Source organism: Sebastes fasciatus, chromosome 20, assembly GCF_043250625.1.
Source record: "Sebastes fasciatus isolate fSebFas1 chromosome 20, fSebFas1.pri, whole genome shotgun sequence".
NCBI classification, from domain to species: Eukaryota; Metazoa; Chordata; class Actinopteri; order Perciformes; family Sebastidae; genus Sebastes; species Sebastes fasciatus.
In genome coordinates, this window is record NC_133814.1 from 7,215,081 (window position 1) to 7,241,706 (window position 26,626).

A 26,626-nucleotide genomic window follows, 5' to 3' on the forward strand; every position below is an offset into this window, starting at 1 on the left:
TCTTGTCGTCAATGAATCCCATGAAAACAGGAAAATCAATAGATGTATCCAAAGTCAACCCTCGTGTATCAGGCCATAAAGTTTATTATAAGTCAGTCCCACATACACTGTCTTTCTAGCGCACCAAATAAAATGTGTATCATTCCACAGCTGAAAGTAGTCCCCAACAAATGCACTATTTCCTCCTGTTGAGTAACATTTGATAAAAACTACAGTACCCAGTTGTCTCAGAAAATTACTGAGCCTTTTTTTTAAATAGAGAAATCATATATTTTTAAAGATGTATATGTTCAGGGGGCTGAGTGCCACAAACGGGTTTGGGAAGTCAGAAAGTGTCGAGAGAGGCTAACACATCCAGAATAATCCAGAATGATGCAGTTCTACAGCGGAAATACTGTACATGTGTTTTTAATATGCATTCTGTGCTGGTACAGTCCTCACAGTTGAGTAGTATTACAAAAGAGAGGAATGAGTATGACTATGACTTGCCCCAAACTGCATGTGATTATCATAAAGTGGGCATGTCTGTAAAGGGGAGACTCGTGGGTACCCATTGAACCCATTTTCATTCACATATCTTGAGGTCAGAGGTCAAGGGACCCCTTTGAAAATGGCCGTGCCAGTTTTTCCCCACCAAAATTTAGCGCCAGTTTTATTAAGCCTGTTTTGCAACAAGCTAGTATGACATGGTTGGTACCAATGGATTCCTTCTAGTTTCATATGATGCCAGTATCTTCACTCTAGCTTTAAAACTGAGCCCGCTACAACCTAAAAATTGCAAGTTGAGTTAATGCGTTAAAGAAATTAGTGGCGATAACTTTATCATTAACTTTGACAGCCCTAATAATAATGGTAACCTGGACTCCTAAAAATTGCGTCCCAAACAAAGAAACTGCATCATCAATTACATTTCGAGTTATTTTCTCCCCGGAGAATGAGAATACGTTTGTATTTGATGTATCACAAATCTGTTTAAAGTAATCAAAGTCCACGTAAGTCTACGTATAGGGAGGAGGTCAGGGTGGATGGACCGGTCAAACATGGAACGGTGTTTGTGTCCCGTGTGAAACCAATATTTAAGCAAAAACATGATCTTTGACTAAACCTAACCAAGTTGTTTTGCTGCCTAAATGTAATTGAGAATGCAGTTTCGAAACGGCAAAAGGACCACAAATGTTGATATGAAACGTATTTTTTGTTGAGAAACGACGACTCAACGTATCCGTGGTTTGCAGAAACGTACAGTACCAACATTTTATTCTGGCGACTGGGGTTGAACCTCCAGACATACCACAAAAGTTATGTCACATAGAGTTATAAGCCAGAAAGAATGAGTGAGTTTAGAAGTTTCTACCCTCCAGTGATTGCACTCCTGCATACTCTTCTGTGTACCAAGCTAATGTGGAAATTCGTGCACTGGTACCTCTCTCCATGAGTGAGTTGAAGAGCGATGCGTTGACGAAGTAGAAGAGGTAGCCAATGAGCTGCGAGGAAATCTCCGGGTGGAGTTGACAGTCAGAGAGCAGTCTCCAGGTCTCGGTCAGAACGTCCACAAGATGCTGGATCTCACCCGGGACCTGCAGTCCAACGCTACCAAGGACCCGGACACTCTCGCCAGTCACCTGCAGGTCAGGACTCTCCCTGAACGGGTTGCAATCCAGAAGGCCCGGCAGGACGGGGTAGAGGACCTGATAAGACAGAGCGGGTTGAATAAAGGGAACTTAGTATGAGAGTGATTCACCCGTCCATGTGGAACAAGAGATTGTTGACAATTCCTGTGGGTCAATTTGAGGTTGGAAAAGTTAAAGATGTGTGGTGGATGTTCTGATCACTGGGATAAACTAAAACATGTAACCCTCTAACCCAGATTTCAGACCACCCATGTTGCCCCTGCATGTGTCTCTGTGTCTTTCTCACACTACAACGTAAGATTAGACAGAGAAATCAGCAGGAATAACAGAGACACAGTTCGTAACATTTCCTCTTTTTCAGCCAAAGGTCCTCACCAGTCTTGAGAGCGAGCCCGGACAACGATAGCTTTGTTCGGGGCTAATTGTACACAGACATCCCCCTTCCCCTCCGATCTCACTCTTACACCCACCAAGCTTCCGAGGCTAGCGCCGGCCGTAGATCCACATTCCTAAAAAAGCTGAATATGGCTCATGTGGGCTTGGCATGCCACTGCAACAGGACTGCTGAGTGAAGAGTTCTGAAGGAATCCACCCTGAGCAGATCATTTTACATTTACTGTAAGGCCCCGCAGCCAGAGCAGGGCGAACATGAACAGGAGAACATAACAGCCACGGCTCCCATCACACATGAGACAATGGAAAAGGGCGAACATTAAGCCGAATAATCTTGCAGTGTTTCTGGTTGGAAAATGTCGCTCAGCGGAGCCAAGCCAGAGGAGGATTCATTCATTCTGGGATCACCGCATGCATCCGTGGCACGCATTATTCCACAGTTAAAAAAAAGAAAGTGTGTATTCTGTGTTCTGCTTATTTGTGCATTCATTATGACGGACAAGTAAACACACAGTCTGCCCACAAGCCTGTTAAAGTGCGTCTGTATTCATCGTGACATGTCCTCAGTTGGAATAGCTGCTCACCAGTGGCGCCTTTTGTTTTCCATCCCAAAGCAATTACCCTCAAATCGAATGGACGAGCCATGAAATACCCCAAAATAAACAGAGATTTAAGAAAATGTTACCACACAGCATAGTGATTTGTGTCATTAGCCGTACCTCCATTCAATTGTCAAGCATATTTTAAGCAAACTTTTGAAATGTTGCAAAAAAAGAAACATGAATCAGGCGCGTTTCCATCAACTGGCTTGGAGCGAATAAACTCGGCTAGAGCGTAGTTTGGTTAGAAGTTGGCGCTATAGGCTTTGCATGGCTGTAATCCGCCAGGAAACAGAGTAGAAGAAGAAGTAGAGGTTGTGAACAGGAAACAAAACAAGTCGCCTTGGCCCTCTAACCATCTACGAGAGAAAAATTCGGGAATTTGTTTCAGTGGTGAAGGAATGAGTCCTAAAACCTAGAAATGAGTTCGCATTTTAGCACTTCCGGTTCCCTCGTCTGGAAGTCAATGTTTTTTTTTAATGTTTCTTTAGTTAGATGCCTGAAATAAGGTCTGTGGTTAACACAAGCTTAAGCGATTTTAACGTTTTGTTCTACGACAAAAATACAACAATAAATATCCCACTCGTGAATTTTGAAGCCTTTACGTGTCTTAAAAAAGGGCTTAAAAGTGGCTAAATGAGACCACTAAACGTAATCACGTCGAACACTAGTCTGTCTTTAGCTTAGTGGTGGCGATGTGAAGTCATGCGACTTGGTGTGGTGTAGTTCGTCTATAGCCTAACATTAGCTTTTTACTTTTAAGTATTGTAAACATTTGTTTGTCACAGAGCTTATTTTCTGCAAAAATCCAATGTAAAAATCCCATTGGCTTTTTGTCGAGGGAACCAAGGCGATTGTAACTTCCTGGTTTGGCCTACAAAAATACGTCATCCCTGGAGCACACTGTTTTTATTGTTCTTTCATGTCAGCTAATATTGGTCATGTTTCATGATGTCCGGAGATGAAGACAATATAAATTTGTAATAATATCCGAGAGGACGCCAACAACAGAAACAGCTGATAAGCCATGTGATTTAAATGTTTGCTACATCAGAACTTATTAAAGGCTTTTCCATATCCCATTTAGCGCATCAACTCTTTTTCAACAAAGGCAAAAATCACCTCAAGCGAGCGAAAAAAATCTTTTTGCGCAATTGGGGAATTTTGCCGATTCCATTTTCTAATGCAAATGTGCATAAAAGTATGTGAATGGAAACACGGCTAATTTCTGTCTTGTTGGACGGGAGGTTAAAAAAAAGTGAGCCAGAAAACAGAAGATGATGAAGCTAGGCTCAGTTGTTTATACCCTGGAACATTAAAATCCCTCTTGTTCTGGGTCAGACACTGAAATGAGCACTGACATAAATCACGATGTCAACTCACTGCACTAGTGAAGGGAAGGGACACTAGATTAAATCATTAAAGGCCTACACCAGATTACTCCTCAGCTTGACACTGGTGACTTCACCACATTCCTCACAAAATCTGGCCTGTCAGTCCAGGAAAGAGGTGGATGGGAACTCGCTGGGAAGTGACACGTCATGATGGATGACACGGATTAACTGGAAAGACCAAGAAAAACAGTCCACAGTAGGTCAGCTAAATCAGAAAATGCTGTTTGCGTGTGAAAGAGTTGTGCTTGTACCACATTAGCATTTTGACAATTCCTCCTCTATTGGTCAGCAAGCAACAAAATTGTGCAACACAGCACTCCGCCTCTCTGTGATCACTAACAGGCTGTGTTTTAATACAGTCTATAGACGTCAGTCAGTCCATCACTCAACTCAACACCTATTGTATTGATTGCCATGACATTTGGTACAGACCTTCGTGGTCCCCAGATGAAGAATCCTACTGACTTTGGTGATCCACTGATGTTTCCTCTAGCACCACCAGTAGGTCAAAAAAGGTCATTTTGTCCAATACTTTGGTTTATGACCATATACCTGCAAAGCAAAACTACTAACATTCCCATCAGCCTCAGCTGCACTTTGTGTTTATTGCTAACTAACAAATGTTACAGGCTGTTCTCGTGCACCGTCCGTAGCTATACCTACGAAAATGAATGCACTGGAATTCGTATTTCCCACTAAATCAATTCGTATGTATCCACATAATCGTGAACTAGGAAGTATAAAGAGCGGCAAACGCCACATAGGGAGGAGGTCAGGGTGGACGGGTGTGTCCTAAAACACTGGACTTTCGCCCAGGAGACCGGTGTTTGTACCCCGTGTAAAACCAGAAGTCAACGTTGATTTATCTGTCACGTAAATTCTGTACTTATGTTGCACCACTTCCGGAGTTATTTTAACCCAAACCATGATCTTTTCCTAAACCTAACTAAATAGTTTTGTTACCTAAACTTAACCAAGTTGATCTTTTCCTAAAACAAACTAAGCAGTTTTGTTGCCTAAACCTAACCAAGTCGATAGTTTCCCAAACCTAACTAAGTAGTTTTGTTACCTAAACCTAACCATGTCGATAGTTTCCTAAACCTAACTAAGTCGTTTTGTTGCCTAAACCTAACCAAGTCGATAGTTTCCTAAACCTAACTAAGTAGTTTTGTTACCTAGACCTAACCAAGTCGACCTTTTCCTAAACCTACCTAAGCAGTTTTGTTGCCTAAACCTAACCAAATAGTTTCCTGTGAAGACGGTATGCATGTAACAAGCGGAAATTGACACGTGTTACTGGATATTTGTCGGAAAACTAACGAAAAATGAGGAATAACTTTCGTAAGATATCATACCAACCGTTGAATGAGGATACGTTGACCGTTAACGTGCTAACACACTAAGCTAAGATGGTGAAATATTACATGCTAATCATCAGCATGTTAGCATTGTCATTGTGAGCATGTTGGCATGCTGACGTCAGCATTTAGCTCAAAGCACTCCAGAATTCTGTGTATACATTTACAAGCAATGCTCCGAAAAGTAAAAAAATAAAGATCCGGGCTTCTGAGACTAGATTCCCAAACTTAAAATCACACACATCAACGTTAAACAGCCATTCCAATTATTAATCATCTGCACACCAGAATATTTATATTTTTGTTGAGCCAATTCATAGAAAATTGACACTTAAATAATCGTAAGTACAATGAAAAAGAAAACGAGACTCATTCTCCACTTCAAATCCCACAGCTCACACGGTCTGTTTCTTCCTGAACATTTTTGAATCCCAACTTATAACATATGATTCAGGGCCAAACAATGTAATAGGCATGGATGTCCTTAATTTTGACTAGACAATCAAACTATTTGTATGCAAACTTAAATAAAAGCTTAATTTCAATAGAGTTACTATTACAAGACAAATCACCGTCTACCCGACCCATGTCTCCGTGGGAGGAAACCTATGAAGTTGTCAGGACGGGCGACCTCACGCTATAACCGAACAAGTCCATTGAACATAAAATTTAATTAGAGCCTGTAAATTAAAACTTCATGAACATACTGTTACATATTTCTGGATTATTTCTGGATTTACTGACATGCCCCATCTGGAAGTCATTTGGTCCATTGGGCAGACTTGCTGAGAGAAATCCATGCTGTCTGGGGCAGGTACTTAGATAACCACATCCTCCTGCACTGAGTAAAAAAAATGGGCTGTCTAAAACTTGCAGGACAGCAACTATTCAGGAATTCCTATAGTTTACTTTTGTAGGGACCTGCCATTTCGGGTGGCAGACACAGTGAACTGTCTCCCAGAATCCTGGAGGTATGCTCTCCTTGACCACAGGACTCAGCTCAGTCCTCATTGGCTACAGTAACATTTCACCCAGAAGTGTGAAAATCACACAGAACAAAACCAGAGGAATGTTCTTTGTTCCTTTTTTCTTTCTTCTCATCTGCTCATCTCTCCTGACGTGTGAGAGGTGAGCTGCTGCGCTCTCTCTGCTCTTCATCTACTCAACCCAGGCTGACCTGGTTGAGGTGAACGGCTCTCAAGTCCAGAACTTGCAAAACAGTTCTGGTTCTGATCAATGGCCTGTTAGGAAACAGCCATTGCAACCAAGGAACCAAACGGCAGACGACGCGAGTGCTCTGCCCTTTTCACCAGCTAACTTCAAGCTATCAAGCAAAGAAGTTAGCACCAAGCTAACAGCAAAGACGACCTCTTTGACTTGGAACCACAACTTCAACACATGGAATCACAAACCCTGGTCTTCCATGCGGTAACGTACTGGGCCTTAGCATTAGCAATCGCACAGGGCTGAGCAAGACTGTCCAACTTTGATTTCTAGAAAGTACTTGTATTGATTTGGTTTAATGTTATTCATTGAGTTTGACTGTGTTGATTTATCTGTATTTGATATCTGGGTAGGTGGCTTCGCCACATCTGATGTGTTTAGTTTATGCTTCACATAGACAAGGTCTTGCATGCAAACTAACCATCTTTTCTAACCCACTGCATATCTAACACACATTACGATCACATACAGAAACTGTGAATTAGTTAAACATAAACATACAGCTTCAGATAATCTTAACCCCACATCACCCCCCTCTCTGTCCTTCTTCTCAGAAGAACAAAGAGGTCATGTGGTGACATGCTGATGGCCATCTTTGATTCCGCCATCTTTGATTCCGCCATCTTTGTAGTTTTACAGTGCCCGCCATTTTGTTTGTAGGCCATACAGACATTTTGAGACAAGAACCCATCTTGTTTCCCCCCCCCCTCTCTCTCTCACACACACACACACACACACACACACACACACACTTTGTTTGGTTTGTTTAGTTTAGTTATTTAGTCAGATTAATATTGTGTTTTAAACCTTTATTATCTTGTAAATAAATGTTTGTGGAATATACATGCTGGTCTCTTTAATGTTGCACAAGAGTGAATAATGCCAACCTCTGCTATGTCAAGAACTCCGATATCCTTCAACCTTTACTATCTATTTTGGTTATAGCTATTAATTTAATTATTAATCAACGTTCCAAATTGATAGTTTAGCATATATAATGAGACTATATTAACGTTTTGGTCATTGGTCCCTGATTCCAGGGTGGTGCCCCGTTTATTATTAATGTTTATTGATAATCTTTATTAATATTAATAATTCTATTATTATTTATTAATTAATTTGCTAATAACCAAAACCTACTTAAGTAGAACCCCTACACTTTCATAGAGATACAATGTCATATCACTGACTGCCTCCCTGCATGGGAAACTGATACAGAAGATGCATGTAACCAGGCACAAAGTCTATCTGAATCCCAACTGGCTGGACTTGAGAGACCTTAGCATGCTGCTAACTGTCAGACCAGCGCTGTGTTAATGCGACCTCTGATGTGGCTAATACTTGACATGGCTTCCTTTTACTTTGGGCCTTTCTGGTTTGGAGCATCGAGGTCATTGGAGGGTCTGTGCAGGAGAGAATCTGAGTAGACATGCTAGACCGAGGAGGAGTAAATCGTCCATCTCCTCATTAGTATTTTTTTGGATGGTCTTTTTACCCACACCCATACAGCTCAACTGGAAATCTGTCTGAAACTTTCCCGGCACGCTTCCATTTTAATGGGTGTGGTGCTTCAGTGGAACTGCACACAAATGAATTGTGACTACAATGAAATGCCATTTTCTTTTTTTCCAAGTAACACTGTGAGAATACAGCATGATACAACCAAAAAGCTATGCTATTTATCTTCACAGGCAGGGGAATAGTTGTTGACAAGAGGAAAAGTTTAGAGAGGACTTCATTATCCAGATATCCTGTGGGGGGGTGGAGGGGTGGTGGTGAGATAATGCAGGAACAGAGGAATGTTCACTGTTGTTAAAGAGAGTTTTGATCCAAATTTTGTATTTATCACTTCTCATTAAAGCTGCAGTAGGCAGTTTATTTTTATTTTTTTTCATCGGGCAAAAAATTCCATAATAACCTTTCAGCATATTGTAATTCAAGTGTTCTGAGAGAAAACTAGACTTCTGCACCTCCTCATGGCTCTGTTTTCAGGCTTTAGAAAATCTAGCCCGTGACGGGAGACTTTGACCAATCACAGGTCATTTCAGAGGAAACCAGAAAGAGAGCGTTCCTATTGGCTGTTCTACTGTTGGCTGTTCTTCTATTGCAGATGAGCGTGCACGTCCCTTCAGATGGTGAAAGCCTGATTTGACGGTGGAATATCCTTCAGGAAAAGTTGCTATTCTATTTATCAATAGAGCGCTCCATGGATGACGTATTTTTGTATGCCAACCAGGAAGTTAGCATCGCCCTGGTTCCGTCGACGAAAAGCCAATGGGATTTTTCCATTGGGTATTGGATTATTGCAGAAAATAAGCTCTGTGGCAAACACACGTTTATGATACGTTTGTATTGTTTTGTTCAGCAAGATAATCTTCACAAATGAACACCACTTTTATGATTTTTGAAGTGTGAATGGAATCGCCAGAAGTAAAAAGTTAACGAACATGTAAAGGCTTCAAAATTCACGGGTGGGATATTTACTGATGTATTTTATAGCGTAGAATAAAACCTTAAAATCTCTGTTAGGGCTGTCAAAGTGCTAATAACGCGTTAACGAAAAATCGTTTTAATGCCACTAGTTTCTTTAACGCATTAACGCAACCGATCTTTGGGAGGTTGTAGCGGACTCAGTTTTAGAGCTAGAGTGAAGGTACTGGTATCATATGAAACTAGAAAACCCAAAGAACCCATTGGTACCAACCATGTCATACTAGCAAAGGAGGTTAATAACGCTCCAAATGTGCGCAACATTTTGGCGAGGAAAAACTGTCATGGCCATTTTCAAAGGGGTCCCTTGACCTCTGACCTCAAGATATGTGAATGAAAATGGGTTCTATGGGTACCCACAAGTCTCCTCTTTACAGACATGCACACTTTATGATAATCACATGCAGTTTGGGGCAAGTCATAGTCATACTCATTCCTCTCTTTTGTAATACTACTCAACTGGGAGGACTGTACCAGCACAGAATGTATATTGAAAACACATGTACAGTAATTCTGCTGTAGAACTGCATCATTCAGTCAAGTCAGCACACTGACACACTGACAGCTGTTGTTGCCTGTTGGGCTGCAGTTGGCCATGTTATGATTTGAGCATATTTTTTATGCTAAATGCAGTACCTGTGAGGGTTTCTGGACAATATTTGTCATTGTTTTGTGTTGTTAATTGATTTCCAGTAATAAATATATAAATACATTTGCATAAAGCAGCATAATGTGCACTCCCATGTTGATAAGAGTATTCAAAACTTGACAAATCTCCCTTTAAGGTACATTTTGAACAGATAAAAAATATGCGATTAATCGCGATTAACTATTTTAATCGATTGACAGCCCTATAAAATATTGATTAGTGCAACATTAAGATTTTGAATTGTGCATCTTTTACTTGCTGTTCCTGGTTACTTCGTCTTTTAGTACTTTACGCGGGCAACACATTTCTTTGTCTCAGTCTTTTTAAAGTGAAACGTGTCTTGTGCTGAAATATTATAGGTTGCAATGTAAAGCTTCCTTGGCTGGCAGATCTCGGAGATCCTTCATCCTCCCCCACACACAAAGGCCCTTGGTGTCCTGTCTCTCTCCCATGTCATAATGCCCCCAGTGTGGTCTGGCAGCGTGGCTGGTTGTTCTATTAGTAAGCTGTCAGCGTGGCTAACTGGGCCCTTTATTCTCAGCCCGTCTCTGATTATTTTCTTTTTCTTAAACAGCACATCATAATCGTCTGTGAGAGGAACAGATGGAGCCGCAGCACAAGCCCGCTTTGACTCTTCTCCTCTGGCCAAGAAAAGTTCCTTGTTGACTATCGTAAGGTAGATGTTTAACTTTCCCCTGCAAGACACCGGAGTACTATTTAAGTCCATACATGCACGTGTATGCTATAGCTGTTTGCATCCTCTCACCTTGGTGATGTAGTACACACACTGCTGGAAGGCGAGCATGATGACCTCCTCCAGGACAGCCATGGTCTCCTCACTGGCTGAACTGACACAGGACAGGCGTAGCTCCAGCACGGCTGAAAATCACACACACAGACATAAATGATACAGGTGAAGCTCCAGTGACATTCTGAATGAATGTTTTACTTTCACCAGGCAACTTCTAACCCTTTGTCAGAGAGACAGAAAAATAAACTTTGACTGGACTGTCTTTTTTTTTTTTTTATCCAGAAATATTCTATGACATCAGTTAGTCCATGAAGAAATGAAGATGGAAATGAAGAAAAACTGTTCCAGTGAGAGGACAGACTGCTGAGTAGTAAACATTTTTGTATTTAGGTCATAACCCCTTACCAGGGCGGGGTACAGGGGATGTTCATGGGTAGATAAAAAGTCAACAGTAGATGGTGTACATCATCTGAAAGCTGGGAACCTGAAGATGAGATGCAGCTCAGCACTGTGTGTCAAGTTGTTCTAGCTATTAATAAGAAATAAGAATTAATTAATAAATTAACTAATCAATTAAAATAGATTGTGAAAGTGTATAAGAGTGTAGAACATGAGGATATAAGTCTGTGATGGCCATCCCCATGCTCTATTATGTCTCATAAGTTGTTGCAATTTTCAGGTTGATACCATTTGTTACAAAGATTTTATGCTAAATTTAACTATTCTTTATCACTCGAGTATTGATAAAAATGATCAACAATCCCTCCAAAATACCACATTAAGACACCAAGACCTTGAGGAACACCACAGAAAAAGCCATGCTGTGACTTGGTATCAAAAACTTTTGACATTTGGAGATTTCTGCAAGAATTGCATTTTTCGGCAATTGGATGGCGATCACTTCTGTTCTGGAAACTGCTCACAAACTCCCTTATTGTCAGTCTACCTACAGTAGGAAAGCTATCCATCCTCTGAATGCTCTAGGTCTCTAGTTTGTGGCTGTAAAGTTGGGCTCTTTGGATCCACAGTGATACCCAATTTATGTAATTCCAAGAATGTTTAGGGTCCCCAGTATGCAGAAATATTCAAATGCATTTTAGAATAGGTGAAAATAACACATTTATACTACATAAAAAAAAACTGCATGTTTTTTTACCCAAACTGCATGTGATTACCATAAAGTGGGCATGTCTGTAAAGGGGAGACTCGTGAGTACCCATAGAACCCATTTTCATTCACATATTTTGAGGTCAGAGGTCAAGGGACCCCTTTGAAAATGGCCATGGCAGTTTTTCTTCGCCAAAATGTAGCGTAACTTCATAGCGTTATTTAGCCTCCTTCCCGACAAGTTAGCATGACATGGTTGGTACCAATGGATTCCTTAGGTCTTCTAGTTCCAGATGATACAGTATCTTCTTTCTAACTTTAAAGGGGATCTTGTGTGCAGAGATGTCTGCGACCAACCCCTAAAACCAGAAATTACTTTGAGCAGGAAAATCAAATCTGTGTTGTCGTCGTGGTCATGATTTAATTTCATAAGACAGGTAACATTTCATTTAAAAATCATATGTAGTGCAACTTTAATTTTTCACGTTCACATGATCATTGTATCAAATCTGAAGCTCAATAGGTGACTAACCCAAGTTCTCCACCTCCTTGTTCTCATCATTTTCCCTTCCTTCTTCATCTTCCTGTCCCTGCTCTTTTCGGGTTCTCCACTCCAGAATAAGAGGCAGCTGGTACTGGATGAACTGCAGCAGCTCCAGACTGTTGGACATCCACACCACCAGGGGGCGCAGTCCTGAGGTCACCTCATGATGGCCGAGAGCATGGAGGTCCTCTGGGTGCGAGCCTTCACCGCTGAGACTGCAACATAGAAGAAAAGCTCTGCAGTGTAGAGGATGACCGGGGGCAATTGTAACAATGTTTGGTTTTGATGTCAATACTCAAAAACCTCTTAAAGTACTCTTTTTTTTTAATGTACATAACTTGTATTTGGGTTGTGCTTGTTAACAGTATTCAAAATGTTTTTACGAGCAATGTTAGAGTCACAATATTGATTGAAATGCTATAAGCCAAATTATCTGCCCCCACGTGCAGGGCGATTGTAACAGCATATGGGGGCAACCGTAATAACACACGTAATACCTTCATATAAATGCGAAAGGACCATGATAAACTACCAAGAATATAGTAGTTAAAACAATTTAATAGCCATTGAACAATGAATTACTTCATTCCTAAAAAACAAGTATGAGACATCAGTTTGTCCTTTGGCAGGCAGAGAGAGATCATCACAGACCATGTGTATAACGAGTTTCATGGTTCTGTCTCGTTTCTGATTGGTGCAATTTGAGATGTTACAATTGCACCCGGTCTCCCCTAGTCTGTGAACTGTAATATATACGTTGAGTGATAGCTGAAGAAAAACAGAAAGGTGCACTTACACGTCAGGTTGAACTGCAGCTAGGTCCTTAGTGTGCTCCTGAATGACAACAAAAAAAAGGCTGAAAATGTCATACTATACCAACAACTTTCATTTTTAGAACATTTCAGATGGCAATAAGATAAGATAAAAGGTATAAAATGCTAATTAAAAATCTAGTGGACCACAGGGAGGTCACATAGAGTAAAAACTGGATCATTAATGTACAAGAATTGGCAACAGAGTACCTCTTCTTTATAATTAGGACTTTGGAAGAGACGTGACGTAGTGACCTTTAACATTTTGTATTGCGCTTGTATATTCCCAAACCAAACAAATGAGTAATGAATTCATTAAAGTCTACGGTGGCAGATCTAATTTTTTTTCTACCACAACTCACCCACATGGCACTCTGAACTCCACTTGCAATAAGCAACAGCAGCCTGCGCAAGTCTGAGGTATGAAGACACGTGGACGAATACTGAACACACAGACACAGCAGAAATGCAACAGTCAGCGGTGGTCTGTCCTTGACGCCGGTCCTTCCCATAGCCACTATCTCCTTGATAATGCGATCCTCATCCTCCCTCTCGTACTCCAGAGTCGGGCTGTGGCAATTTAAAAAGGGAAGGCCTCTGTTTAGGGGCCGTTTGCTGCTCGAGCTCTGGAGGTCAGCGCAGGTCGTGATGCAGGTGTCGCAGAGGATCATTTCTCTAGTGTGGCTAGAAGTGGTGTGATCCAGCATCCAGGGGATAGCAGTCACGCTGGACTCAGGAGCAGCATTGTTCACTTCCTTCATTTCCAAGAAAGAAACAAAAAGTTTGGATGTTCTCACTTAAGAAATTTGGGAAAAACTTACCAGGTATAGATAAAAAACAAACAGCAGACACTTTGCACATCTTACCTTGTGCATCAAAGCAAAGGGATCCTTGAAAAGAAACAAGTAGCGCTGTCCCAACCCAATGACATCACCGGGGTGAAGCTGCACTTCTTCTCTCAACACTTCGCCGTTCCTCGTAACCATGGCATTCTGACTAGGGCACAGCATGGTGGGGCCGCCAAGGCCACGGCGATGGAAATGGCAGTGTCTCGGAAGGATGTCCGTGGCAAAGAGAGGGATGTCAGGCTTGGACCCGTCTTCATCATCGCTTTGCCGACCAAATACAATGGTCGGCCCGGCGAGTAGGTAGATGACAAAGTCCTGAGTGCAGAGAAACGTGACAAGTTACCACACAATCTGCAACAATTGAGTGGATTATTCTCCATTCTTTTGATTTTGTCTCCCAAACTTGTGTCTAGTGCTGTAACATATTCTCCATTTGATTTTCTATTGATATGTAGGTGCCATACTTTTCTTCGTTTGTTCAGACGTGCTTATACTAACTAGCCAGCTCAACTTTCTTCTGTTTCTCCTTTATTCCAAATGAACAGTGGTGAAAAGTAACTAAGTACATTTACTCAAAAACTGCACTAAATGCGGCAGTAGGCAGAATATTTTTGGCAGCATTGGTCAATAATTCCATAATTACCTTTCAGTATATTGTAATTCAAGTGTTCTGAGAAAAAAATAGACTTCTGCACCTCCTCATGGCTCTGTTTTCAAGCTTTGACCAATCACAGGTCATTTCAGAGAGAGAGCGTTCCCATTGGCTGTTCATTCAACGGAGGCAGCCGTCAAACACTTGCGAACTCCGATCAAACGGTCAAACTAGGCAGCGTTGATCAAATATGAATCAATATTCTATTACTGTAATGCCTATTTCTCACCTCAAATGTTTTCAGAAACATCTTGTAGTGTACTGTTTAGCTCTAAAATGAGAAAGTTTGTGACCTGGCAGCCATGTTGAGATCAGTTGAGGAAATACGTAGACTGCAGTCAATGGTCCCAAAGTGTAAGTGAGTTATTTTGAAGTTACTTTAGTGACATTTGTGTCTTCTGTTAAATTGTTTGCGTACATATTTTACTTAGTTTACGTACTTATTTTAAGATGGATGACATGACAGCTCCCCAAAAGTGAAGCCAAAACATCTCGATGCCCCCTGGTGGCTGGCTGCAGTATAGGTCATAAATCTCAAGATGGCAGCTAGCGGCGGGATATTTTGGCTTCACTTTTGTACAGTGGGAGGAAGTGGAGACACTTCGTCCATTTATATGTATATATATATATATATAGTCCATGTTTGGGACACGAAAACCGGTCTTCTGGTTGAAAAGCCTGTGTTTGTTGGACCCATCCACCTCCCCTCCCTCCCGCCATAAGCAGTCTCTCTCACTTTTTATTTTCCGTCACTAGCTCTGAGGGTAGCATGTTCACGCGGATTCGTTTACATTGCAGTCAGTACATGGCGTACACATGACACGCCAAAAGCAAGAAAGGCGTTGTTATTGCAAAATGACTTACAAATTACCCTGTCAATCATACGCCTGTGAAAAGGCTGCCTATCTCCCTTTTCACTTGGCCCTGTTCCCCAAGGTTAACAGTGTTTTTGTGTCTGCTTAATTGTTGACTTCAGTTCAATGTTAAGTTTATTTTATACATCATCAGTTAAGATGTATGACACAAGCCTGTTTAGTTTATTTGTCCCATGGGTTCATAGGATTTTGTTGTTCTGCCTGGGATGTTGGGGTGGATCAGCTGCTCAGCTGCTCAATCAGGGAGAGTGCAGTCAGGTTTGCCTCGTTATTAGAGGGGAGGGACTGAGTACTGTTAAGTAGCAGGATGAGTTAGGTAAGAGAGAGAGGAAAGTGAACAGCTTGCTGTGAGGCTGCAGGTTTCATTTTTTTGGTGTTCTTTTGATTGAGTTTAAAGGTCCCATATTGTAAAAAGTGAGATTTCATGTCTTTTATATTATAAAGCAGGTTTAAGTGTTATATAAATACTGTTAAACTATCAAAACGCTCAATATATGGAGAAACACACAGCCCGTATTCAGAAATGGTGCGTTTGAAACAAGCTGTTAGAATTTCTGTCCATTTGTGATGTCACAAATATACATTATTTAGACCATTACACAGTTTTAAATGTAAACATTCTAAATGTGTCCCAGTTTATTTCCTGTTGCAGTGTATGTGAATGACATCAGCTGACAGGAAGTAAACATGGACCCAAACTGCTGCCTAGCAACGCAATTCCATTGCAATTCCATTGAAATGCACTAAAACGGAGCATATCAGACAGATGGTGAATACAGGTATAATCAGACAGACAGTATGAGAAAAATAATGTGTTTTTTGTACATTAAAGCATGTAAACATGTTCTAGTAGAAACACAAAATACAAGTATGAACCTGAAAATGAGCATGATATGGGACCTTTAAATGAAGTATCATTCAATTTCCCGGGTTTTTGCCTTTTGCTTCAGTGAACTGTGATTAATAAACTTCACTTTTTTTGCACTACTCTGGCTTATCAACCTGTTTTTTTTTCCAACATCCCTTTTTAAAGTTCTCCTGTGCTCAACCACTTCCTCTGCCTTTACACGGGTTGGCAGCATCACAATGCCATTTGTTGAGACCGGGCTGATAGTTTGTATTTCTGTGTTAGCAGTTGCCTTTTTACACACCCTGCAGACATGGAGCAACATTAGCATCATGTTTCCACCCTCATGACACATCTAAGTCCAATATTCACTCTTTTAGCCGTACTGTGTTAGTATTACTTCCCCCACCATGCTACATAACAACAGTCCCTCTCAATGAAATCAATCTGATCCTGTGGAGCTATTGGAACAATAGATCCAAGCCTGATTAGACAAACAATGTTTCGGTGGCAAGCACAATGTGCAGGGATTATTGTGTTATTGACCTTCCCCCTTGTGATGCCTGTCTTTCCCAACGGGACAGATTTAACCAGCTGGATTAATTCACAGATAAACTCCCTAAACCTTGTTCACAGTAGTATTTCTCATGGTAGATGATTATACTCTCAATGCGGGTCTTTTGGGAAAACAACTCTGACGCAGAGTCAAAATGTGTGTGTGGCAGTTGCTCACCGTTAAAACCAGTCAGTCAGGAAGCAGTGCCAGGGTTGTCTTTCTCTGTTTCCTGATCAGTGTTTTGACACACGTTTTTCTACGTATTGTTTGCTGACCTTTCCTATAATGATTCTCCCTCTGTCTCTGTCTTCGTCCTGAAATAACATGCTGTTAGAGCTGCAGCTCTGAAGTATTTTACAGTGAGTAAAATGGCATAACGCAGTAGTTAGTTACTCCACAATGTGAATAGACACATGTGAACATTTGGTATAGAGGCCATGTGAATAATTTGTATATATAGCCAGGTGAATAAATCAATGGCTACTAACCAAATAAGAACAAATCATGACTACGAACAAAAATATAAGTAAATTTTTTGGTTGTTTGTCTGTGGGACTTTTACTTCCAGAAACAGGGGCGACAAAAAATAGCTCCTCCAACTTCCCAGCTCTATTTGCGGAGTGTGTGTGTCTGAATGAGATACCTGTGCGAGGCTGCAGCCCTGCAGCAGCAGCAGGTACGGACAGTCGTGAGGAGGGTGAATGGAGTACTGTGTGGTGTTATCGTCGCTGCTCTCCGTCTCCTCCCTCTCCGACTCCTCTCCTTCCCGCTCGCCTCTCGGCCTCGGCGGACAGAGGGTCTCTGTTTTGGGCTGCGACCCGCCGTCCCCCTCGGGGGGAACTGCGAGGCTGTGAATGTGATTCTGTTCCGGGTTTGTTTTCGGGCCCTCGTAGCTCGGCGCCGAAGTTTGATTCAGGCTCTCGCTTCGTTCATTGTGACATTCTGTGTCCTGTTTGTTCTCTGCGTGAGAATCTAAGAGGTCCATCTTACTTTTGCTCCTCCACAGCATGTGGCCTCGGCCCGTGGTCCTCTCCATGAGGGTGGAGGTCACTCTGGAGCGGCTCTTCTGCAGCTTCCGAGCCTGGGCGTTGATGCCTAACAAGGAGATGAATAAACAAATAAAATTGGGAATTAGGCGGAATACTGCTGTTAAAATGTGTGCTGTATAAATAAGGACTGTCAATCGATTAAAATAGTTAATCGCGATTAATCGCAAATTAATGGCACATTTTTTATCTGTTCAAGACATACCTTAAAGGGAGATTTGGCAAGTATTTAATACTCTTGCAAATATGCTTGCTTTATGCAAATGTATGTCTATATTTATTATTGGAAATCAATTAACAACACAAAACAATGACAAATATTGTCCAGAAACCCTCACAGGTACTGCATTTAGCATAAAAAAATATGCTCAAATCATAACATGGCAAACTCAAGCCCAACAGGCAACAGCTATGACTTGCCCCAAACTGGATGTGATTATCATAAAGTGGGCATGTCTGTAAAGGGGAGACTCGTGGGTACCCATAAAACCCATTTCATTCACATATCTTGAGGTCAGAGGTCAAGGGGCCGCTTCGAAAATGGCCAAAGTTTAGCGTAACTTTGGAGCGTTATTCAGCCTCCTTCCCGACGAGCTAGTATGACACCAACGGATAGATTAGGTTTTCTAGTTTCATGTGATACCAGTATCTTCACTCTACCTTTAAAACTGAGCCCGCTACAACCTTAAAATTGCAAGTTGCGTTAATGCGTTAATGAAATTAGTGGCGTTAAAACGAATTTGCGTTAACACGTTATTATCGCGTTAACTTTGACAGCCCTAAATAAAACAGTTGGGAATTAGATTGAACACTGCTGTTAAAATGTGTGCAAAATGAGCTGCTATAAATACAGTTAGCACACGAGTAATGGAATGTAGTGATAGGGCAACACCCGTTTTTTTCCTGAAGTAAGGTGAGGTGTGTGTGTGTGTGTGTTCGGTCATTTGTAGCCTACTACATTATGCCAGAGTCAACATGGAGAAGCCCCATGCAGGAAACAGACCTCAGTGGAAAGAAAGACAGAGCTCATGGAAATCAAAAAGTTCACCCACTCAGCAGGCATCCACAAGCTGACACCGATAGAAGGCTATCACAAGCTGCGCCATTCATAAAAGCAAAACACAAAACAGGACGCACACTTACTCCATGACCACAGCTGTGTCAACCACAGCTGGGGCCTCTGGTAGAAAGGATAGTAAATGGCCCACCCTGTACATTTACAGTGCCATAGTGTCCAGCGTCTACGGAAAGTATTCTTTTGCTGCATAATGCTTTGTAAAAACCAGTGGATTCATTTGCCGTGTAGAGCTTTTATGGCATTATGTAAGAACTGTAAAGTGTTAAAGAAAGGGTGCGTCACTGGAAGGACTTTAATTGAATCACACGGTGTCTGCAATGTTCATTAAATTAAAAGTTTCTCTGACCTTTTTAATGGCAGTAAGAATGAAATGTAAGTCTAAATTTGTAACAGAAATTGAAAAGAAAAAAAAAGTAATCGTAGACCTATTAAAGTATAGTTTGTCTGTGTGGCTTGGCTGATTTTCACTGGAAAAACAGCGCGCCAACAAACCACATTTTTACTGTGAGAACTCTAAAACTGGGATTTAATACTGACAATACTTCATTTAATGGTACAAAACTTGTATGCCAGGACATGCAGACACCCTGAATAATGTGGATGTGGTGCGAAATCATCAGTCCCTCACTGTACCAGCAGTGATGGTGTCTTTGTCTTTGGATGTCTTCTCCTCCACTGAGCTTCTCCTCTGGATTTCGAACCGTCTCGCCAGGCCTTCTCTTGGTTTCCATAGCGACTGCAGGAGGAGGGGCTTCTCGTTGTCGCTCACGACTCGGAACCCTTCTGTCCTCCACCGATGATCTCCAGTGGAGCCAATGGTGTCACACAGAACGTAGGACTCTGCCTCCTCTTTGCCCAGGCCATACCTATTGTCAGGATAAATATTATCATCATAATGATAAAACTAACTGGGCAAAATCATTTTTGCACTTCAAAGGTGTGCTTTTGGAAACTTCTGGTTTCCTGCATTGCAAATCGCAACTGATAACAATGTCTACTCTACATTTCAATGCAAACCACTACTCATCCATACATCCCCAAAGCCTCCAACCCAGTGATAATGGACTGAAAACGCTTGAAAGCAACATAGACTGAACCAATTTTCACCAACATTATCTAATTTTCCTAACTAAAGCAAGGAATCTCTGTCTGTATGTCTGTGTGTCCTTCGCATATCTCAAGAACCGTTCATCCGATCTACTTTATATTTGGCGGGTGTATTGCTGGGGATCAAAGGATGTGCGGTGTTGAAGGTGGCACAACACTTGACACGTTCAATATTAATAACTTTGAATATACAAGCGAACGGCGCTCTGTGCAGCAGCGGGGGCGGGGCTTTAGGGCATATTACCACCAAGTTGATAAAGTGAACGTATTAGCAAACAATTGCCAATTTACACATCCAGCAGATATTTAGCAACATTAGCATTCATTTTGGAGCAATTTTTCCAGCCATGAATGTTCCAATATTCACTTTACTTTTAGCTCTAGTTTGGTCTTAACCAAGGAGATTTCTATCCCTTTAGCAGCTATATACTCCACTATGTTCACCAGCTAGTCACTAACTTTATACATCTGTCATTTGGTGCTTGGCATGTTGCTTAAATTGGATTCATCTGTGCTTTTTTTTTTGCGGAAAAAAAAAAGCTGCTGCTGGAAGTGAGTGATGAGAGCGGTGAGAGTGAAGCAAAACAGTCAAGTTGTGGGCTGTAATGAGCTAACAGACACTAAAATGCTCCGCACCGCTGAGAGGAACTACCGAGTCGAGTGATAATGGTAAATGGACTTGGACTTATATAGTGCTTTTCTAGTCTTCCGACCACTCAAAGCGCTTTACACTACATGTCAGTATTCACCCATTCACACACACATTCATACACTGATGGCAGAGGCTACTAAGGTGCCAACTTTGCCCATCAGGATTTAATCTAAATACTCATTCACACACCGATGGCTATGCCTCCGGGAGCAATTTGGGGTTAAGTGTCTTGCTCAAGGACACATCGACATGTGACCCGGAGCAGCCGGGGATCGAATCACCGACCTTCCGATTGGTGGACAACCTGCTCTACCCTCTGAGCCACAGCCGCCCTTGATAATCTGTGGGTTCGTCACTACATGCGACTCCTTTCACTTTATACATAGTCATTTGATCCGTTATTGATCTAAAAATACTGTTCAGAGCAGCTTTAATGTAAAACACTTACGATGCCTGATATAAGGTTATTTTAGTAGTTTCTTCAAACTAATCATCATCATATCCTTATCATGGATTTTTCCATTAGACCTGCATACACTACAGAAATTAACTTATCAAGAGTCCTAATCTTGCCGTGTGCTTTATGTATTTGCTCACCCATTACTAAGTAAGAGATCTAATGATAGAGCTAAATGTCACTGCTGCAGTGTAAATTTTCACTGAGGGAAAAAGAAAAATGATTTACTCTTTCCTCTACAAGCTGGATACCACTTGTATTAATCATTCCATTATGTTTTTGGCTGAAACATAAGCAAAGACTGACAGACATTCACTCTCCGGAGAGGCCGCCTTAGAGCCATGGCCGACACTGGCTGTCTTTCACACAAATCTGTGGTTCACTCCAGACCTTTCCAGAACTACTAAATAAACTATTTGGCACACACACAAACACACACACGCACACACACACACACACACACACACACACACACACACACACACACACACAAACACACTGTGCGCACAGTACTGCAATTATAATAAACGGAGCAACGGGTCAGGTCGACTTCGCACATCTGAAATATACTAATCACAACAACATGCCCTCCTTTCATCAACCGCCAAAGTGTTGTGCATCAAGGACTGTTCTGACTGCTTTTATATACAAATGATGTAGCACAAAGGTATATTACAGCAGAGGAAGCGTGTGGACGGACATAACATAACTCACCCAGCACCCACATACAAAGCCGACACATGTGGCAGGCAGACGCACACACACACACACACACACACACACACACACGCGTGTGCAGATAACACATGGCCTTACCGTTCAAGGGCCTCTTTGACTAGCTCTTTTGCACTAGAGTGTGTGGTGGCCAGGACGCTCTTATAGTGAGCTCCCTCGCAGATTTCATTCCCAAAGATCTTCAGGATTCCTGGAGCGGTTATCTGATTGGACAGCTCAGATGGGTCGTCTGCTCGTAAAGCATCGGCAGAGATCACTGTATGACAAGATGTGACAACAAAGGGAAGAAGGTTTGAGGCTGGGTCTCAGTTGTGGTTCATGAGTATTGATGGCACATTTAACATTTAACATAAACCCAGTAGGAGAGACAACCATAACATAACATATATGCATATATGCGAAGTGCACTACTTCGACAGCTTGTATACAATAAACCAGTGGTCAGTACTAACAGGAAATGATGGAATCAGGCGGCAGCTTTCAGTTCTGAAAAGTGAAGCCAATGCTGAAGTGCCTTAAACCTGCATTCTTTCTAACAGCCAGCAGGGGGCGACTCCTCTGGTTGCAAAAAGAAGTCTGAGTCTGAAGTCTATGAGAAAATGAGCCTACTTCTCACTTGATTTATTACCTCAGTAAACATTGTAAACATGAGTTTCTGGTCTCAATCGCTAGTTTCAAGTCTTCTTCAATACAGCATGATGTTCATTTAGTAAATTATGGTCCCATTAAGAGTCAAATAGACCATAAAGCAGGGGATGCTTTAGGACGTGGCTACCGTGCGATTGATAGGTCGCTACCACGGCGTTGTCCGGTCTGGGTGTTGTTCGTGTTTTCGTCAGAGAACTTTAACCCTTTCACAGTGTGTTTTCGGTTCATGAAAGTTAATTGTAACATTTTGATCGCCTGAAGATGTCTTTTTCAGCGTTTGGTCGTACTTAGCTCCATCTTCTCGTTTCACTTCTGGTCGCAAAAAAACAAGATGGCGACGCCCCAAATATCGAACTCGAGGCTTCAAAACCGTAGTCCGCGTAACTTAAGTACGTCAGTTACGTGACAAATAAATAATATTTGACCTCTGGTTTAACACGGGACATGAACACCGGTCTCCTGGGCGAAAGTCCGCTGTTTGACCCACACAGCCCCCACGATTTCCTCCCTATGCGGCGTTTGTTGCTCTTTATACTTCCTTGTTCACGAATACGTGTCTTACATATGAATTGATTTTGTGGGCGATATATAGAAATTACAGGGTATTACTTAGCTACGAACGATTCATGAGAACAGAATGCCCTGTGACTTAACTGACCTTTAAATGTAAAACCAGTGGCTCCTTTAAAGTAATATCTTAGAAATGAATGCAGCAATGATTTATTAACGTTAAAAGCAACCATATATCTATATCTACACTATATACAGTATAATGACAACAAAATCCCTGAACCAAACATGCAGGGAGAAATGTAAAGTCATTGTGACGTACTGATTCCCTTCCTGGCTTGACTGGACAATGAGGACCTGATGCCAACTGTCAGTGCCATCGGGCCGGAGTCGGAGGCGGCACCGCGGAGGAAGACTCCCGAGAGGCGGTTAGTGTGGCGACGGATGCGGCTCTTGCTGGGCTGTCTGACGGCCACAACCTCTGCTGACCTGCTGGTGCACGAGCTGCCAGTGGATGAAGCAGATCTGGTGAATAGAGGAGAAGGATGGGTCAAGATACTGAATCCCTACCAGCTGATCTGTACCTCTGATTTTGACCCGTTGTGGAAGGGAAGTAAGAGGTAGGAGGGTTCCCAATAGGGGCCAACAGAGTTTTCAATTGATGCAACAGCAAAAATAAAGTATTTAGTAGGAGGAAAAGAGACGCACGAGTAGCCGAAAATGTGCACAAAACATACTTAATATATGAGGATCGCTCCCAAAAACCTACATCACAAGGTTCTATCACCTAATGCAGCATGCATACATACGTGTCAGTCACCAGCACAATGCCGTCCGGTCTCCTTCACCATGCCTCCCTCAGCTCTCCCAGTACATTAATGAAATAATGAAGTGTTGTTTTACTTCTGAGCAAGCCTCTAAGCTTCTTATCACTGCGGGTCAAAGGTCCTCTGCAGTTACGTCACCACTTGGATATAAAAGATTTAAGATTTCCGAATAATGATGTTAGTGAAACTGGTTGAAGTTGTGTGTGGTAGAAGGACAGAGAGTGCCGTGATGGAATATGGTACGCAGGTTGTCAGTAGTGCAGTGATTTAAATACACCATACAGCTGTATTTATATGGAGGACGGAACCTGCCATAATAAAAAATAAATAAATAAATGACTCGATAAATAAATAAATTGTCATTAAATGTTGCAAAAAATTATATTAAAAATGAATGTAGCCATTAATTAATTGATAAAATGTGTTTTAATTTGCTTCTTTAGTTATATATCTTTGTATTAAATCCCTTATTTTATCCCTTATTTATGTATTTATTTTTAAATGTATTTATTTTTATTTTTTATATTATTTGTTTTTATAGGCTTGTTGGAAAAAAAAGTGCATTTATTCAATTCATGATTTCAATTGGGCTTTTATGAGTTTACTGTTTGATTTTTACCTTTCCTCTTTATTCCATCAAATCATTCTCCAGTCTCCCCCTTAACCAATTAAAGTACTTAAACCTGCAGTAGGCAGAATATTTTTGGCATTATTTGGAAAAAAATCCATAATAACCTCTCAGCATATTGTAATTCAAGTGTTCTGAGAGAAAACTAAACCTCTGCACCTCCTCATGGCTCTGTTTTCAGGCTTTAGAAAATGTAGCCCGTGACTTGAGACTTTGACCAATCACCGGTCATTTCAGAGAGAGAGCGTTTCTATTGGCTGTTCATTCAACGGAGGCAGCTGTCAATCACTGGCGAACTCCGATCAAACGGTCAAACTAGGCAGCGCTGATCAAATATGAATCAACATTCTGTTACTGTAATGCCTATTTCTCTCGTCAGATATTTTCAAAAACATCTTGTAGTGTACTGTTTAGCTGTAAAATGGGAATGTTTCCGGCTGGTAGGCAGTGCTTGGTATTTCCTCAACTGATCTCAAACTTTCTCATTTTACAGCTGAACAGTACACTACAAGATGTTTCTGAAAACATTTGAGGCAAGAAATAGACATTACAGTTACAGAAAATTGATTCATATTTGATCAGCGCTGCCTAGTTTGACCGTTTGATCGTAGATTGTGAGTGATTGACAGCTGCTCAGAGACGGCAAGGCTCCAGCTCGGCTCTGATTGGTTGTTTTCCTCCGGTCTGTGAAATCTTGCAGATGCCCTTAGTAGCACCGGAGGACACCAGAGGCACATGATTTTTTTTCAGATTACCTGTTTCATGCACTACAGTCAGGATGTAGTGACCATTTTATAAAAATAACGTATTTTAATCATATTTGCTCCAACTCTACCCACTGCTGCTTTAACTGTCATATCTTGACAATAGAAGAGAACTAGCACAGTGGTTTTCAAAGTGGGGTCTCCCGGGGGTCTTTGAGGGGGTCCCAAGCAAAAAGAGGAATAATATATTTTCACTGTAATTCCACCCATAAGTAACACAGTGACAGAATATATGACTATTTTGGTCATGGGTTTCACTTTCTGTAATAAAACATCTAAAAGCAAAAATCCTGTCAGGTCCCCCTGAGACAAAAACTCATCACATGGGGGTCTAGTTTGTGTCAGTTTAGGGGTCCTTGACTTGAAAAAGTTTGGGAACCACTGAACTAATAGACTGACAGGTATTTCTCAATACACATTATCTGTAAATGAAAGGCAAAAAAAAAAGTGACAACTAAAACTTTTATATCCAACATCATAACTCCCTTAGAATAAAGCTCAGCATACTCACCTCTGAGAGCCATCACTTGTCTTCCTTCCCAACTTGACAAAGCGTCTCTTTGGTGACGCTGCGGGTACAATCGGTGGTCTCGGTGGAAGAGAGCGCAACTCCTCAGAGGGAAGAAGCCTCATCTGATTCATTCCTGTCTGCTGGACTCGGCTCTTCTTCCTGCTAAAAACTCTTCCAGATAATCTCAGATGGTTCCTATCATGTCCCATCAGCAGCCTGTGGTGCGCAAAGATCCCTTTTGCTTCATTCCTGGGACGTTTCATCCAGGACGCGCGTCACAAAGCTGCTGCTCAGCTGCTGCTGCTGTTTCATTTTACGCACAGACAGGCGCTGCAGATGTTTCCAGCCCTCATCCAGCTGTTTGGAACCGGGCGGTTCAGTCCAACGACGTCGCTTGGCTGCAGCTTTACTTCACACTGCTTTCTGTATCGAATCAGATGAGTGAAATACTGTCACCTGAGAACAATCTGAACATTTTTATATCAAATCATTTATTTATCCAGTGTGCAGCTGGAGGAGGCAGTTTGTTTCAAATTCGCATCGAACCCGCTCTCCAGATGTGCATCGACAGCGCAACTGCTCGGAGATGCCAAATGCACACACCCAACCCACCCATGCTGACTCTTTCAAAATAAAATCCTCACAGGAGAACACGTTTCGTTTTTTTTGTTTTTTTATTCTAAAGCCAATTATCTAATATTTGGGCAGTGATCTTGTTGAGGAAAACTCTTGGATTTGTAGAGTTTGTACCTCAACTCCAATGGAGACGAGCAGAGAAACGGACGATCCTCCTGTGCAACATGAACCGAGTGAACCAAAGGACCAAACATTGCTGCGCTCATGACTCCACCTTGTGGCTGCGCACAGATCTGAGCTTAATAGAAATGTTATCATAAACCACACAAAGCTCAACTCAACCTTTAGAACATTAAA

At 41.6% G+C, this 26,626-nt stretch overlaps 1 protein-coding gene across 1 annotated transcript in view; it reads right to left on the bottom strand.

Moving 5' to 3' along the window:
- LOC141758874 (ras-associating and dilute domain-containing protein-like) overlaps positions 1–26,438 on the bottom strand; it is a 33,057-nt gene extending 6,619 nt beyond the window's left edge. Inside the window, exons 1-11 of the mRNA XM_074620645.1 lie at positions 25,694–26,438; positions 23,286–23,488; positions 21,887–22,061; positions 19,488–19,720; positions 17,374–17,825; positions 13,819–14,115; positions 13,315–13,707; positions 12,937–12,974; positions 12,129–12,355; positions 10,505–10,617; positions 1,424–1,688 (exon numbers count right to left, since the gene is read on the bottom strand). Coding sequence (XP_074476746.1) covers positions 1,424–1,688; positions 10,505–10,617; positions 12,129–12,355; positions 12,937–12,974; positions 13,315–13,707; positions 13,819–14,115; positions 17,374–17,825; positions 19,488–19,720; positions 21,887–22,061; positions 23,286–23,488; positions 25,694–25,956 — 2,659 coding nt within the window. The 5' untranslated portion in view covers positions 25,957–26,438. The remainder of the gene's footprint in view (positions 1–1,423; positions 1,689–10,504; positions 10,618–12,128; positions 12,356–12,936; positions 12,975–13,314; positions 13,708–13,818; positions 14,116–17,373; positions 17,826–19,487; positions 19,721–21,886; positions 22,062–23,285; positions 23,489–25,693) is intronic.
- Positions 26,439–26,626: the final 188 nt, after the last annotated feature.